Raw genomic sequence first — 14,944 nt, 5'->3', positions numbered from 1 at the left:
GAGTGTCAAGAACAGGGCCCTGTATGGGGCTCCAGGTCAACCTCTGTCCTTCAGAAAGCAAAGTGGTCACCGACACTGTGTGTCATGTCTCTCAGGTCACCCTACAAACAGTGACCTGGGCCGAAAAGGTTACTCAGGCAAACCCTAAACCTCGACAAGTCACGTGACTATTTAATTTTTAGCCACTTGTCCGGCTGCTGCTCCAGCTGGCGTTTGCCAGTCATGTCACCCATCAATTACGAACCAATTATGAGCAGAAATGCCTTTGACATGACAGCTTTCCTCCCTTCTTCTGGGTTTTCACCCTCCTCTGGTCCTCAGCTCTGCAGTGAAAGTTCTCATCCAGGGACGAGGCTGGGCCTCCTGGATGCCACCGGGCAGTCACTCGGAGGCGAAACAGTGAACTAAAATTTCAGAACAGGGTGGGGAGAGAAGAAGAATTTCAGAATGCGGGGCAGGTCCCACGTGGAGGCCCCAGTGTGACCCCAAACCACAAAAACTTTCTCAGCTGATTCTGTGATCAGACAGACGGCTCAGAGCAGAAGCCCAAAATCAGAGTGTCAGGGGAGGGGTACCTTGGGGACAGGCCATGACATTCTAGGGGACAGGGAATCGTACAGCCCTGTTCTAACATCTCCTTCTCCTTCAGTCTAGATACAGATATGTTGAGACATTATTTCTTCGAGGGGCCCTTTCCTGACTGCTCCTGAGGTTCGGTTTCCATGAGAAGAGGCTCATCGCCCCCTCCGGAAATGATTCATTGATAGCTCTGTCCTCCTGGCGGACGGGGGACTGCTGTGGGGTGACCTCGGAGGTGTCGAGCCCCCCAGCTCCCAGTGCCCAGCACATGTGGTCCCACCCACATGCTCCCACGCCTGAATTAATTTGGTTATTCAATGAAGTCCAGGGGATGAAGCTGCACTTTTACAAATGCCTTTTAACTCTTTCTCGGTAGAGATGTTTCTATGAATCATGCTAATGCAAGCCAACATTTAGCAAACAAGCCGTGGAAAGAGTGACTAAGGAAGGAGACTTGGTTCTATAGTCAATGACACACCCCAGGTTCGTCCTTCCACCCTCACACTCAAGTACACACACACCAGCATCCTCTTTCCTTTAGAAAGGCTTCCCGGGACTTCCCCAGCAGCCCAGTGGGTAAGACTCTGCACTCCCAGTGCAGGAGGCCTGGGTTCGATCCCTGGTCGGGGAACTAGATCCTGCATGAATGTCACAACTAAGAGTCCGCATGCTGCAACTAAAAGATCCCGCATGCCGCAAGGAAGATCCTGTGTGCCGCAAGGAAGAGCCGGTGCAGCATGAATGAATGAATGAATGAATAAATAAATAAATAAATACTTTAAAAAAAGAAAGTCTTCCCCCCGTTTCTCCCCTCTGACTTCTTAGATTTGATCATCTGCCAACCACCCACTCCTTTAATCCAGGCTGGAGACAGCCCCAGGACACCCATGGGACCACCTCTATTCCAGGGGAGCAGAGTACCCCACTGCAAGCCAGAGGCAGGGCCCTGCATGTTCCCATCCCCAGCAAGCCAGCCAGCAAGCTTCCTGCGGGCTGCCAGTGCCCACTCTCCACCTCCACCCTCCACACTGGCTGTCAGGCCCAGGGCAAAGCAATGAGCAAGCAAAACCCTCCGTGTCGGCAGTGCGAGGAAAGGAGGACCAGGGACCCCAAGACAAAGGCATCTGTGTCCTACCTCCTTCCCCTCTTACTTTTCACGGTCAGTGGCCATGAACAACCAAGGCAAACAGAGATGGGAGGGACCAAGGTAGGTAAGAGCATCAACAGACACACAGAGACACACTTCAGGGTGATCAGCCACCTTCCCTGGTCCCCAGCCTCACACGCCTGCCACTCAAAGAGGCAGACTCACCTGAAAAGTGAAATGGAGCCTCTAAGGCGATAACCCTACGGAGATGAACGGGGCCCTCACTCCCTGAAGTCAGCCTTAATCACTGGCCTTAATCACCGTAGCCAGCCGTATGCGGCCCCGCTCGTCACTGGTCCTACATCATCAATTTTAAATGTATTTCTGAGCACGCCCCACAGTATAATTGGCTCTTCGTCATTACCCAGCTAAAGAGGTGGCAGCAGCCGGCCACCCTGGTCTTTATTCAACAGATGGGAGACACTGTGTGTAAGGAGAGAGGTTAAGTGCCCAAGGCCATGCAGCTGTAGCAAATCCTGCAGTGGCTGGAACCAGAGCCCGTATTTTCCATTCCAACGAGCTAACCCTACCCCTTCAACAGGATCCCAGTTTGATAATAAATACCACAACCTGGCGCCTGCAGAGAGCTTTATACTTTTTAAATGGTACAAAGGTTTGTTCACTGCAAACCGGGCTGTGTTTTCTTACTAGATGTATTAAGTAGACCTGAAACGGAGGCACGACAGGCATTGTTACTCTGCCCTATTTAAGATGAGGACACTGCAGCCCTAGCAGACCGATGAACTATGAGGTAATGCTCTTCCCAACAGGTCATTTTCCGGCTGTGTTCTGGAAAGGAATCCTCAGGCCAGTCCAAATTCAAATTACTATATTGAGTCCAACATTGACACACTGCTGAAATGAGAGCTGCAACTTGCTCAAGAGAGAGAAGCCAGACAGAGCCAAAAATATCCTATGGCAATAACCATTTGTCATCATCCGCTTGCCCTGCATACTAGAGTACTTGACCCAGGAACTCCTACCTATACATTAGAGCCCCGTGTTCCATGCCACACTTTGATTTCCTGCTGGTGTTCCCTCAACTCCAATTCCTCCCTCCCAAGAATGCAGCTGAGGCCCCATCGCCTCCTCTCAGAACCCAGCTCAAGGGCTCTGCCATCATTAACATCTGAGTCTGCACCCCAGCACCTCACTTGCTTGCTCCTACCTGATTCCTTTCCTCAACTCTGGTACAGCAGAAAGAGGCCCAAGTTTCAGGGCATGTTATTGTTCTGAAGCTCAGTTTTCTCATCTACGAAATGAGAAACTGCACATGCCTTTTCCTATCTTCAAAGGAGAGCTAAGGGCTTCCCTGGTGGTGCAGCGGTTGAGAGTCCGCCTGCCGATGCAGGGGACACGGGTTCGTGCCCCGGTCCAGGAAGATCCCACGTGCCGCGGAGCGGCTGGGCCCGTGAGCCATGGCCGCTGAGCCTGCGCGTCCGGAGCCTGTGCTCCGCAACGGGAGAGGTCACAACAGTGAGAGGCCCGCGTACCGCAAAAAAAAAAAAAAAAAGGAGATCTAGGAGGATCAAGGGACAGAATATAGGTTGAAATGATACAAAAATACTGTAATATACAATTACAATAGCAACATACAAGCATAACCAGGCATTCAAGAAATAACCCTTTCAGAAATGATATTACGAGCTAATATTAAAGGAATGCTTTCCACGTCCCTGACGCTCTTCTTAACACTCTAGGTGTATCATAATTCTCACAGCAACACGCTGAGGTGAGTACTATTTTATCCCCATTTCACAGATGAGAAAAATAAGGCACAGAGAGTTTTCAGTAACTTGTCCAGGCACCAGCCTAGGGAGTCTAGCCCCAGAGCCCGCGCTGTTAACTTGAAGGGCTCTTAATCATTAAGCATATTGCCTCTGATATGATCTGTCATTAGCTGGGCCTGTCAAGGTTTACAGAAGCCGCCCGCAAACATGATCCCACCTGAGCTTCTCAACAGTCCTGTCAAGTAGGTAAACAGACGATGTTAGTCTAGGTGACTAATAGCAGTCCATGAGACAAGGAGACACTGGCCCAGAGAAATGACTCGTCCAGGTTTCAAAGCTGGCGCATGGCAGGACTGGGACTTAAATTCACGGGGCCAGCCCCAACCCCTCCTAGTTCAGTGCCCTTTCTAGGGGCTTCAACACCAGCACCAGTCTGACAGACACGCCCCCCTTCCCAGCCCCTGCCCACGGCAGCATCTCCAGGGAACAAAGGCTGTCGCTACAATGAGAGATCCATCGGGGCTTTTGCCCCCGGACCTCATGGTACCGTGGCTTTCTGAGTCTCTCGCAGGATGTGTGTGATGAATCCGGAGGCCGCTGGCCTCAGAGGACGTCCTCTCCAGGACACGAAGCGGCAGTCCCTTCACCTGATCCACGGTGGCCAGACATTTCTTAAACCTGTTATGCAACTCTTGCTTCAACCAAGCTGCTGCTGGGATTTCTCTCTATTTCAACATGTTTTGTTTTCTCTTCAGAGAGAAAGCACGAATGTGAAACCAAAACACCTCTTAGTGACCAGACAACGGCCCTTCCCGGCAGTCTGGGATTACTGGGAGGGTACGGTGAGGGGATTCTCAAAGGTACCTTCTGGGAACCAATTTCAGCTCCCAGAATGACTAACAACCGCAGAGGTGAGGAAGAAGATGGGGGTGGGGGGGCACGGAGGAACAGTACAACTGAGGGCCAGTGTCTCCCACGGGGACAGGAGCCGATGCAAGAATGCCAGGCAAAGACATCCCAGTGACACTCCCAATCTGACTCCAGACCTTCAAGATGGCAGCCTGGGCCCTCCAGACTCCACACCCCAGCCCTCATGCCCATCTGAAAGCAGATATCAAGTTGGGCCATTCATCTCCTCAAAGGGAGCCAGCCGGTCCCATCACCTAAGCTCAGGGTCTAACTATAGGGAGCGGCCTCTGGAAATAGGGGCCAGGACTTATTTTTGTTGCCCGGGGTAGGAGGGGCCTCAGTTAAGTGTGGAATGAATGAAGTGGCTGGCCAGATGAATTCCTAGCCTCATCAGGGTTTCACTGAGGCTTATGGGTTCTACCACAAGAAAGGGACAGGCAAAAGGGCTGAGAAAGTCTCTTTGTGACCAAGATACAGCAGAGATTCCAAACGCTCAGCAAAACAAAAACTAGCATTTGTTTCATAGCAGGTTTTAAAGCGCTTTTTCCCCCACATCTTTTTTAAAACAACTGATTCATTCAACCAAGAGCCACAGAAAACCTTTACGTATCCCCGGTGGCTAAGTCAGAGGGGGAGAAGGTCTAGGTCTTTGCATGCCATGCGAGGTAGTCCAGGTTTTATTCTGAAGGCAACGGGGACAGCTAGGGGAGTGTCAGGTTGGGGGGAGACACCAGTGGATGTGAACTGAGACAATGGGCTGCCCCTCTACCCCCTCAGGCCCCTTGCAGGCTCTGCAGCACCGTAGAGAACAGGCTGGACTTTCCATTCCAATCGGCTAAACTTACCCCTTTAACACGATCCTGGTTTGATAATAAATACCACGGCCTGGCACCTGCAGAGAGCTTTATGCTTTTTCAACTGTGTTCACTGCAAACCTGGCTGCACTTTCTTCCAAGATCCAGTAAGTAGATCTGAAAGGTGGGCAGGATGGGTATTGCTACTCTTCCCTACTTAAGGAGAGAAAACTGGGAGTGTGCAGGACTAGCTAGGAAGGATTTGTGGGAATTCATTCAACAAATATCAATACTTAACTGAGCACCTACTGTGTGCCGGGTACTGCTTCTGGCAATAGGAACACACCAGAGAACGAAGGAGTAAAACATTCCTGCCCACTGGGAGCTGACATTCCAATGGAGGGAGACCATAAACAATGTAAATAACATTACAAATATGAAGAAAATAGTAGACAGTATAAATAATAAATATGAGGGAATTCCTTGGCAGTCCAGTGGTTAAGACTCTGCACTTCCATTGCAGGGGGCACAGGTTCGATCCCTGGTCAGGGAACTAAGATTCCACAGGCTGGGTGGCACGGCCAGGAAAATAAATAAATAAATAAGTATGAATTAACAGTATTGTGTGTTATAAGGTAACACATGCTGTGGAGAAAAAGCAGGGCCGGGCAATAGGGAAGTGTGGGTGCGTGGAGGGGAGGGTTTGTTCAACTGTGACTCTGTGATCAGGGAAGTCTGCCGTGTAAAGGCGACAGCTGCTGAGTCCCCTGAACCAAGGTAGAAGCAGTAGGAGGGAGAAGAAAACAAATTAAGAGGTATTACAGATGCAGGAGGGGACAGGTCTTGGAAGCATACGGGGAGAAGGGGAAAGGAGGCAGAGGTGGGGGAAAAGCTGAAGACCATCCCCAATTTTCTGAGGGAGGGGGCCCAGGCCAAAGGGCAGGCCAGAGGGGAGGGCAGGACATTCCATGATGGACACCAAGACAGCCAAATGGACATGTCTTCAAGGCAACTGTTTATCTAGCTCCTAGAGAGTCCGGACCAGAGACACAGAGATGCCACCTGCGAGTTACCAGGACCCAAGCAGAAATGGAGACGTGTCCCGAGGAAAGAAAAGAAGGTAGAGGGCAGAATTCTGAGGAAGACCAGCAGGCTGCCTGTCGTCGGAGGGGCCAGGAAAACGATGGCTGCATTTATTAGGCCAGGCGATCACTGGCACCCTAGTGCCAGCAGAGCAACGGGCACAAAAACCCAGAGAGGCCTGGGGGGTGACAAGGGGAGGAGGGAGAGACTGAATGTCAACCATCCTTCTCTAACATTTGTTATTTTAAGGGTACGTGGGCTCAAGGTGAGCTGCCTGGGGTTGGTTCGTTATTGAAGATGGGAGAAGTACGGATTGGACGTAGAAATGCTTCTAAGAAGGAACCCATGGTGGGGTGGGGCTGGGTGGGGGTGTGCTAAGGATACTGGAACCGGGTTACTCATGAGACAGCTGACCAAAATAACTACCCCCATGACCTTTATTGAGAACTTCAATAAGCAAGAGCTTCACGTATGTCACCCCACTTAATTCTTTCAACAACCCTGTAAGGTAGGTCTTGGGATTCACATCCACACTCTGCAGACAAGGAAACTGAGCTTAGAGAGGCCAAGTAAGGTGGCCCAGGTGGAGAGCCAGGATTCAAATCCAGGTGTATGGGGTGGTCCCTACCCATCACCCTTCCCCCGCTGATTCCCCTTAGAGGAAGGAAGGACCCTCTTACCTTAAGATAGGAGGAGGGAGGGGCGGGAGACGACAGGCTAGTTGGAAGGACTGTCACAGGAGAGCCTGACTGGGGGCCTGGTTCCTCTATAAACAGGGAGCGAGATGCCACACTGAGGCTGAGAGAAGTGGAGGGGTGGGGCTCCGCGAAGCAAGACGCTCTGAAGCAGCTGCTGAGGAGGACAAAAGCAGACTGACCAGAACACGGGAAAGGACAGTAGACGCCATTCTGCTTCGAAAGGGCGTGAAATCCCAAATTGCTCTCGTTCTTGCAACAAAATTATAGTGATCTTTCCTGTCTCCTAGAGATCCCGCCCCTCCCTTCTTTTCCGTCCTCCTTCAGCGGGAGGCGCTTTTCTAAAAGGTGGATTTCGGAGTGGCGTGGAGTCCAGCGAGGAGTCCTCTTGAACTTCTGTCCGGTTGTCTGTGTCATGAACACCCAGGCCGCGTGCTGATGCCCAGGGCTGGGGTCTGCTGGAGGAGTGGGGTCTGCTGGGGGCCGCAGAGGCCTGGCACACGGGGCAGCAGTGTGGGTTTCTCCCGAAGGGCTCGGCTGCCCAGCGGGTGGTGGGTTGTTAGGGATTAGGTGTGGGCAGGCCAGCGTTGGAAGGACCAAAGGCAGAGAAACTGCGGGCCCGGGAGTGGCTGCAGGGATGGGCTGAGGAAGCCAGGGATGCGCTCAGAGGAGAGAGAGAAGAGACAGGAGCCCTAGCACAGTGTGACCATGAGAAAGCTGTGGCCAGGCTATGAGACGTCTGAACGCACGATTTCAGAGGCGGAAAGGTTCTGGGTCAGGACAAGGCCCCGTGGAGGTAACAGCCCTCGATCTGAGCAACATAAAGAATGGAGGGATTTGGGTGTTCGTTGGGTGGTGGCCAAGAGGGGACAGTCTCAGGATGATGATGGGATTCAGGGTAGAGGAGCGGTCTATGAGCCAGACGCCAACATTCAGAGAACGAGGGAAAGCGACTGGATCACGTCATTGATGATGACCATGATGAACCTGAGAGCTCCCACCTAGGGGACACTCATACACGGCAGGTTCTGATAAGCGCAGTAAGGACTCAACGCTCACAGCCACCTGGGACATCAGTACCATCTTGTCCTTTTTTTTACAGGTGGGGAAACTGGGCACAGAGGTGGATGAAGAAACTTGCCCCAGGTCACACCCAAGTGGGAAGCAGGACCTAGTCCATGCAGTCAGGCTCAGGGGCCCCCGCCCCTACCCATCCTGCCATCCCAGTAGAGCAGGAGGTGAGTGGGGACAGAGAGAGAAGAGGGATGGACACTGGTGGAAGTGGATGGCGGGAGCCTCAAAGGGGAAGGAGCAGTTGATAAGGGGGGTGATGAACAGCCAGAGGGCAGCAGCCCCAAGGCATGTGGTTTGAGGCGATGGGAACCATCTTTTCTTGAGAGGCTTCAGGGAAGTGGGGGTCTCAGGAGAAGAGCACCGGCAGGAGGAAGGAAAACTCAGTGAAGATGTAAGGGAGCCTGTTACACGGAACTTCCATGGGTTCCGACGGGAAAACAAGGGAAGAAGGAAGCAATGGAAAGTTGGTTCAGGTGAGAAAAAGCAGGAAGAAAATTTGTGTCTGCATTTCACAGATAAGAGAACTAGACCTCAGAAAAGCTAAGTGTCCTGCCCAACCGGTTAAGTCCAAGACTGGGACCTGAATTGCCCCAAGATAGTTCTCTGAGGGTGAGAAACTGTGGCTCAGAAGGAGCTTGAGGGCAGGTTTGCAGTTAAAGAGACAGTGATCGGATGCAAGCCTCCTATGAAAAAGGACGGCAGCAAACATTCCAGGTGGAGGCTGGGAGGGGAGGGCAGACTGTCGGAGAAGCAGAACTCAATGAAGATTAAAAACAAAAAGAAAACTCTCTGAGAAGGAAAGTACCCCTTGGGTACCAGGGGAGATATGAAAAGAGCCAGTTCTGGGGTTCAAGAGGGACTACCAAAGGCTTCCTTGAACACAAGCAAGCCAGTTCATCCAGTGGGTCAGGGAAAGTCAGAAGGGGTCCAGAACCCAAGCCTGTGAAAGAAGAAAAGTGGGACTCAAGTCTGGAGATTGGTCACCGCCCCCAAGAGCGGTGGGACAAAAGTCCTCTTCAATGAAAGGGCCACAGATGGCTAAAAGGTGCCCAACGGAAACCAGGAAACTATGGAAGGCCTACTCCACAGAGCCACGCCCTCCCTTCCACATGACACGCCCCCCCACTTCATGTGCACACCCCTGTATGGCTTAAACAATGTAATTGAATCCCCCCAATTAGCCCCAAGTGCCTCCCGCTGTTAAAAAGCTGAGGCCGCCTTGACTGCCAACTGCCCCTGTAATCCTAGGGGCTCCCCTCCAAGCCCTTTGCTCTAGCCTCCCTCTCCCCCACTTCTGGGCAGAGGGGGCCCGCAGCCGGCCGGAAAGTGGCCACATGGGGACCAAGTGCTGATCTGGGACCGCCTGAGATCCCTTTCCCACTCCTCCAGCAGACCCCAGCCCTGGGCATCAGCACGCGGCCTGGGTGTTCATGACAGACAACCGGACAGAAGTTCAAGAGGACTCCTCGCTGGACTCCACGCCACTCCGAAATCCACCTTTTAGAAAAGCGCCTCCCGCTGAAGGAGGACGGAAAAGAAGGGAGGGGCGGGATCTCTAGGAGACAGGAAAGATCACTATAATTTTGTTGCAAGAACGAGAGCAATTTGGGATTTCACGCCCTTTCGAAGCAGAATGGCATCTACTGGACGGTACTTGGTTTCGAAAGCACTGGAGTGGGTGGGAGGGACACTGGCAGCTGCCTTCGCCCCCTGCCCCCCACCTCCCCAGAGGACCCTAGCAGTCAGCTTGCACTGCTGGGACCAGGAAGGATGAGCAAAGTCAGAAGTGGAGGAATGCAGAGCCTCCTGGCACCTGCCTGGCTCGCTGCTGCTGCTCGGAGCTCAGCAGGGCCGGCGACAGAAACCCCCAAGGCCAAGCGAGGTTTCTAACTGGCCCGGCAGCCACCAGCTCCTAGAGAGAAGGCTGAGCCTTAACCCACTCGGCCGGCAGTCAGTGCCCTGCCATCGGGCTGCACCCTGGCGGGGAAGGAGGGCTTCCCCCAGCAGAGCTTGAGGACTGAGTTTCCCTGACGAGCAAAACAAGAGAAGGGCTGTGAAAGGGTCAGCGGAAGTTCCCTCGCTTCAAATCTTTCCTGTTTCCTTCTGCCCCGGCTTTCGCCACCGCAGGACTCAGCATGGTCTGCGAGCGGTGTGCCTAATCTGGTTGGAATTTCCTCCTCCACCCACCTGGCATTCTCCCCACAGCCCTGAGCGCTCCCGATCAGGGGTTCTCACATCCACCCCAAGTGCTGGTCTAGGCGACCACGCCACTGGCCCCTCTGGAGCACCAGGGAGAGGCTCACGGTAGAGGGGCTGCAAAGCCCCAGCTGGAAAGGAGCAAGTCGTGGCTACCCTTTGGCGAGAGCCCTACGGAGGCCCCTCACTCGCTCCCCTGGGACCAGTACGGGGTCCCAGCAGCCTGGCCCTTTATGGATGAGTGAGTACTCATATGCCACCAGCGCGGGGACAAGTGACAGAGGAAGACACAGGAAAGAGGAAGACACAGGAAAGAGGAGAAAAGTTGCCCAAAGTCTTCCAAACACCCACTTAATAATCACAGGCTGTTGACTGCTGGAGCTCAAGAGGCACTAGTGATTATGAGGTTCAGTGTTTTTCAGACGTTTTTGTCCATAATCCCCAGCCAGAAGTGCACTTTACACAGCCACTCGGGGAACACACACACACACACACCCAAGCAGAATTTCATGGAGCGACACTGCTCCTTACCGCATGCCACACGTGCCCGTGTTTTGTACTCGCACCAATCTGGCTTTTTAAAAATGTTGCTCCCGGGACTTCCCTGGTGGCGCAGTGGTTAAGAATCCGCCTGCCAATGCACGGGACACCGGTTGGAGCCCTGGTCCGCGAAGATCCCACATGCCTCAGAGCAACTAAGCCCATGCGCCACAACTACTGAGCCTGCGCTCTAGAGCCCACGAGCCACAACTACTGAGCCCGCGAGCCACAACTACTGAAGCCCATGTGCCGCAACGACTGAAGCCCGCACGCCTAGAGCCCATGCTGAGCAACAAGAGAAGCCACCGCAACGAGAAGCCTGTGTACCGCAACGAAGAGTAGCCCCCGCTCACAGCAACTAGAGAAAGCCCACACGCAGCAACGAAGACCCAATACAGCCCAAAATTAATTAATTAAAAAAAAATGTTGCTCCCACTGATGGGTCACCACCCAGTTTGAAAAATGCAGATCATTAAGGTGACATGGTGGGGGGGATGGGACTTCATGGGAAAATGTATGTAATGTTACAGTGGGAAGCATTAGCAAGGCTGACCTATTTGCACTTAATGACCCAACCTAACAGCTCGCTGGGCTCAGAAATGAAAGTGACCACCCCTGAGCACCATGGTTCACACTATCTAGGAGAGAAAAACTGGAAAAAGCAGGCCCATCCAACACTCTCACTGAACTTTACAAGAACAGGTTAAAACTGTGTGCCTTATAAAATCAAAGAAAACTTTTTTTTTCCCTTTCAAGATACAACTTACATTGATTTGGCTTCAGGTGTAATAACTTTTTGAAATTTCAAGAACGTAAAGAGGACGAGTGGGGGCTTCGCTGGTGGCGCAGTGGTTGAGAGTCCGCCTGCCGATGCAGGGGACACGGGTTCGTGCCCCGGTCCAGGAAGATCCCACATACCGCGGAGCGGCTGGGCCCGTGAGCCATGGCCGCTGAGCCTGCGCGTCCGGAGCCCGTGCTCCGCAACGGAGAGGCCACAACAGTGAGAGGCCCGTGTACCACAAAAAAAAAAAAAAAAAAAGAGGACGAGTGTTCTGTGTTCATAGAAAGGGGGACAGGTTAAAAATGGGAAATGCTGAACTGGTCCACAGCCTCCGTTTTACTAGTGACAAAACTAAGACACAGAACAGTGCCTAAGGCATGAAACAAGTTAGGGGCCGGGCTTGAACCCCAGCCCAGGGCTCCTGATTCAATTACTCACAGTCTTCATCTTCCCAAATATTTAAGAAGAACACAGTGAAGGTCTCCCCAAGTAGAGCATTCCCGTGACTGAAGCATATCTCATGTTGGACACATGACAACCATGCTGGTCTTGGCACACGTTGGCACTCTGCCACAGCCTCACTGGGGTCACACAGCGGGGCTCATACCACTTAACTCTGTGCCTTTCATCCCTGCTGCAAAGTGAAAAGAGTAATCCAAGAAAGTTGTAGCCAAAAAACAAGAGGGGCTTTAAAGCCAAACCTGCATGCTCAAAACCAGAAGAACCCCTAAGGGTCATTATTCAGAGCTAGGATTATAATCGCAGAACCAAGAAAACCTTCCTGGTTAGTTAACCCAAGCCTTCATTTTACAGTCAAGCCCCACAGAATGACTTGCCTAGGACAGTAAGACCAGCTCCTTCGATCATACACACCACGTTAACCTGGTCACAGGTGAAAACCAACCGCTACGGAAAGTAATACTAAGTACACAGTGACAAATGGATCAAAACAGACCAGCGTCCTGGGGCAGAAGGAGGGGCAGGGAGGAAACTAAACACAGATCACAACATTTAAACACGTGAGATTAATGCCTCTTCAGAGTGTCTCAGGGAGCTCAAAAGGCACGACTGACTATTCCTAATCCTAAAGATAAGCTAAAATGATGCCCTGAACCAAACTCACAGCAGAGGCCAAGGGCCTCAGAAGTGGTACAGGTCCTTGGAACATTCATCTCCACGACCCAGTGGGTCTGGTGCCTGCTCAAATAACATCTCCCTGCTCCTAACTTTCCCACACTCTGTCCAAGGCCCCTGAGACAACAACTTCAAACATGGGGAATGTTATTGCATGTGAGGGATTCTTTCCTACACAAATGCCACCTGGTATCTGTCCAGGGTCTTTCCTGGAGCAGCTTCGGAAACCTAAAAGACAAGATCTCCCTGTGGCCTCTGTAACCGTGGCAGGCAAGGACCATTCCCTTAATTCCCCACTGGGATGTCGGAGGGAGAGAAGGGGTGATGGCTCAGTCCCAGCAGCACAATATAAGACTTGGGCTCACCTTACTGCCAATGCCCATGGTCTTCTCTCCGGACCCGTGTCTGTCCAGCCCCTGACTGCCAGCTCTGAGAGCTGCCCAGGGCAGGGAAAACCCTCTGCATTAGACATTCTGGCCTTCACGCCACTCACATGGGGCCAGCATCAGCAACAAGATACAGATGCTAACTGGGGAACTCTGCAGGGCCTGCCTTCCAAGATAACTGCCACCCGGAGAGGTCCCCAAATCTCCCAAAGCACACTGAGGCTGGAGTCGGAGGATACAGTGGCTCATGAGCCCGGGCAGGCTAGTCTGTTCACCTCTCTGTGCCACGGTTCCTTCATCTGTTAATCCCCAGGGTTGCTGTGTGTTTTAGATGAGTTCTGCCCACAAAAGTGCGATGTGTCAGTACTAGTATTATTCCCCCTCAGCACTCTATCCCCTAGCCATTCGGTATCCTGAACAGGCTGACTGAGGTCAACTCAGGCAAAATCCGCCTGGCTAAAACTGCCTCCTTACAGAAATGCATTTAAAACTACCCGGGAAGTACCGGGCCAACTGAACCTCTATTACACAAACCGTAAGAAAGGCTGTATAGCACACGCTCTCCCTGCCTGCCCGCCTCCCTGCAACAAAATGAGAAGGCAAATGTCACTGCAAGTCTTACTGCCTCTCAGCGGCTCGACAGCCGGAGGGCGGGTGGCCGGGCCGGCCGGCCGGACCGGGGACACGTTCCTCGGCGCGAGCGTGGTTAGCGCTCCCGGCGGCGGGTCCCTCCGGGACAGCGCACGTGTGGGCAGCCTCGGCCACCCGGCACCGGCCGGCGGACGCCGCTCGCCACGGCTTGGACACCGGGAGCGCCAGCTGGAGCCGCAACGACCCGGGACCGCAAACTCTCCGATCGCGTGGCCAGACAGTGGTAAGACTGTGCAAAGCTGCACTGGCCGCCTCCCTCGGGAACCCCGCCGCCACCACCGAGGCCAGCGGCGCTCGCCACTCCTCCTCGCCGGCCGCAGCGCCGCCAGCAGCCCGGGCCGGGAACTCGGCGGGAGCGGCGGAGCGGGGCGCCGGCTGGGGCACTCTCGTGGGCGCGGGGGGTGCCCCCAGGGCCCAGGCGCACAGCGGAAGGAGCTGCGCAGCGCGCTCCTCGGCGCCCCGGCTACGCGCGCCAACTCCCGGTGAGACCCAGGAGACCCGGGGCGCCGCGGCCCCGAGGAGAGCGCGGTTTCGGAGAGCTGCATCCAGGCTGCTCCTGCGCGGGATGCAAACGCACGCGCGCGCGCTCTCCTCTCCGCTCGCTCCGTCCCTAAAGTCCCCTCGCGCCTCACCTTCACTGAGTCTACCGGGTACATGACCGAGTGCTCCAGGATCCCGGCCATCGCTCCGGCTGTCATGTGGATGGATAAGGAGACGCTGGTCGGCAGGTTCTCATAGTCCTCCGACCCGGCGTCCTTGCAGCCGCCGCCGCCGCCGCCATCTCGGCTGTCCCCATCCATCCTGCGCCCTCCAGCCTGGCTCCCTACGCCGCCGCAGCGTAGCTCCATCCGCCGGCTCCGCTGGGCGCGGGAGGCTGCAGGAGGCGGGCGGGGAGGGGGAGGGGGCGAAAAACTTCACTTCTTTAAAGTGGGAACCACCTCCCGGGTGCTGCGGCGCCTGACGCCATGGCGGGCTGGGGTGGAGCAGAGGGGCACCAATCACTGGGAAAGTAGAGGCCGGCCGCGGCCGCACCATTGGTGTGCGGGACAGTGGGGACCCGCCTCCCAGTGTGACGTCACTGCCCAGTGCAAATTTCCAAGCTACCGGATGGGGGCGAAAGGAGACGTTGGGGTGTCCCGGAAAGTTGTCTTACCTCCTGTTGGGGTGGTGCTGCCTGGTTTGCGGCAGTCGCTGGGGAGGGTCAGCCGGACCGTAGGGATTGGGCAATGCTTGAGGCTGGAGGGA

The 14,944-nt window shown here is 54.0% G+C and overlaps 1 protein-coding gene across 2 annotated transcripts in view; it reads right to left on the bottom strand.

Moving 5' to 3' along the window:
- Positions 1–14,661, bottom strand: part of SLC25A37 (solute carrier family 25 member 37) — a 43,742-nt gene extending 29,081 nt beyond the window's left edge. The window contains exon 1 of one of the 2 annotated variants that reach the window (XM_030879037.2): positions 14,332–14,661. In XM_030879037.2, coding sequence (XP_030734897.1) covers positions 14,332–14,547 — 216 coding nt within the window. In that variant the 5' untranslated portion in view covers positions 14,548–14,661. The remainder of the gene's footprint in view (positions 1–14,331) is intronic. The other variant, XM_030879039.2, reaches the window with a different exon arrangement.
- Positions 14,662–14,944: the final 283 nt, after the last annotated feature.

This window comes from Globicephala melas, chromosome 6 (genome assembly GCF_963455315.2).
Source record: "Globicephala melas chromosome 6, mGloMel1.2, whole genome shotgun sequence".
Taxonomy (NCBI): Eukaryota; Metazoa; Chordata; class Mammalia; order Artiodactyla; family Delphinidae; genus Globicephala; species Globicephala melas.
The sequence above is the reverse complement of the archived record's forward strand: the minus strand, read 5'-3'. Positions and strand labels throughout refer to the sequence as shown.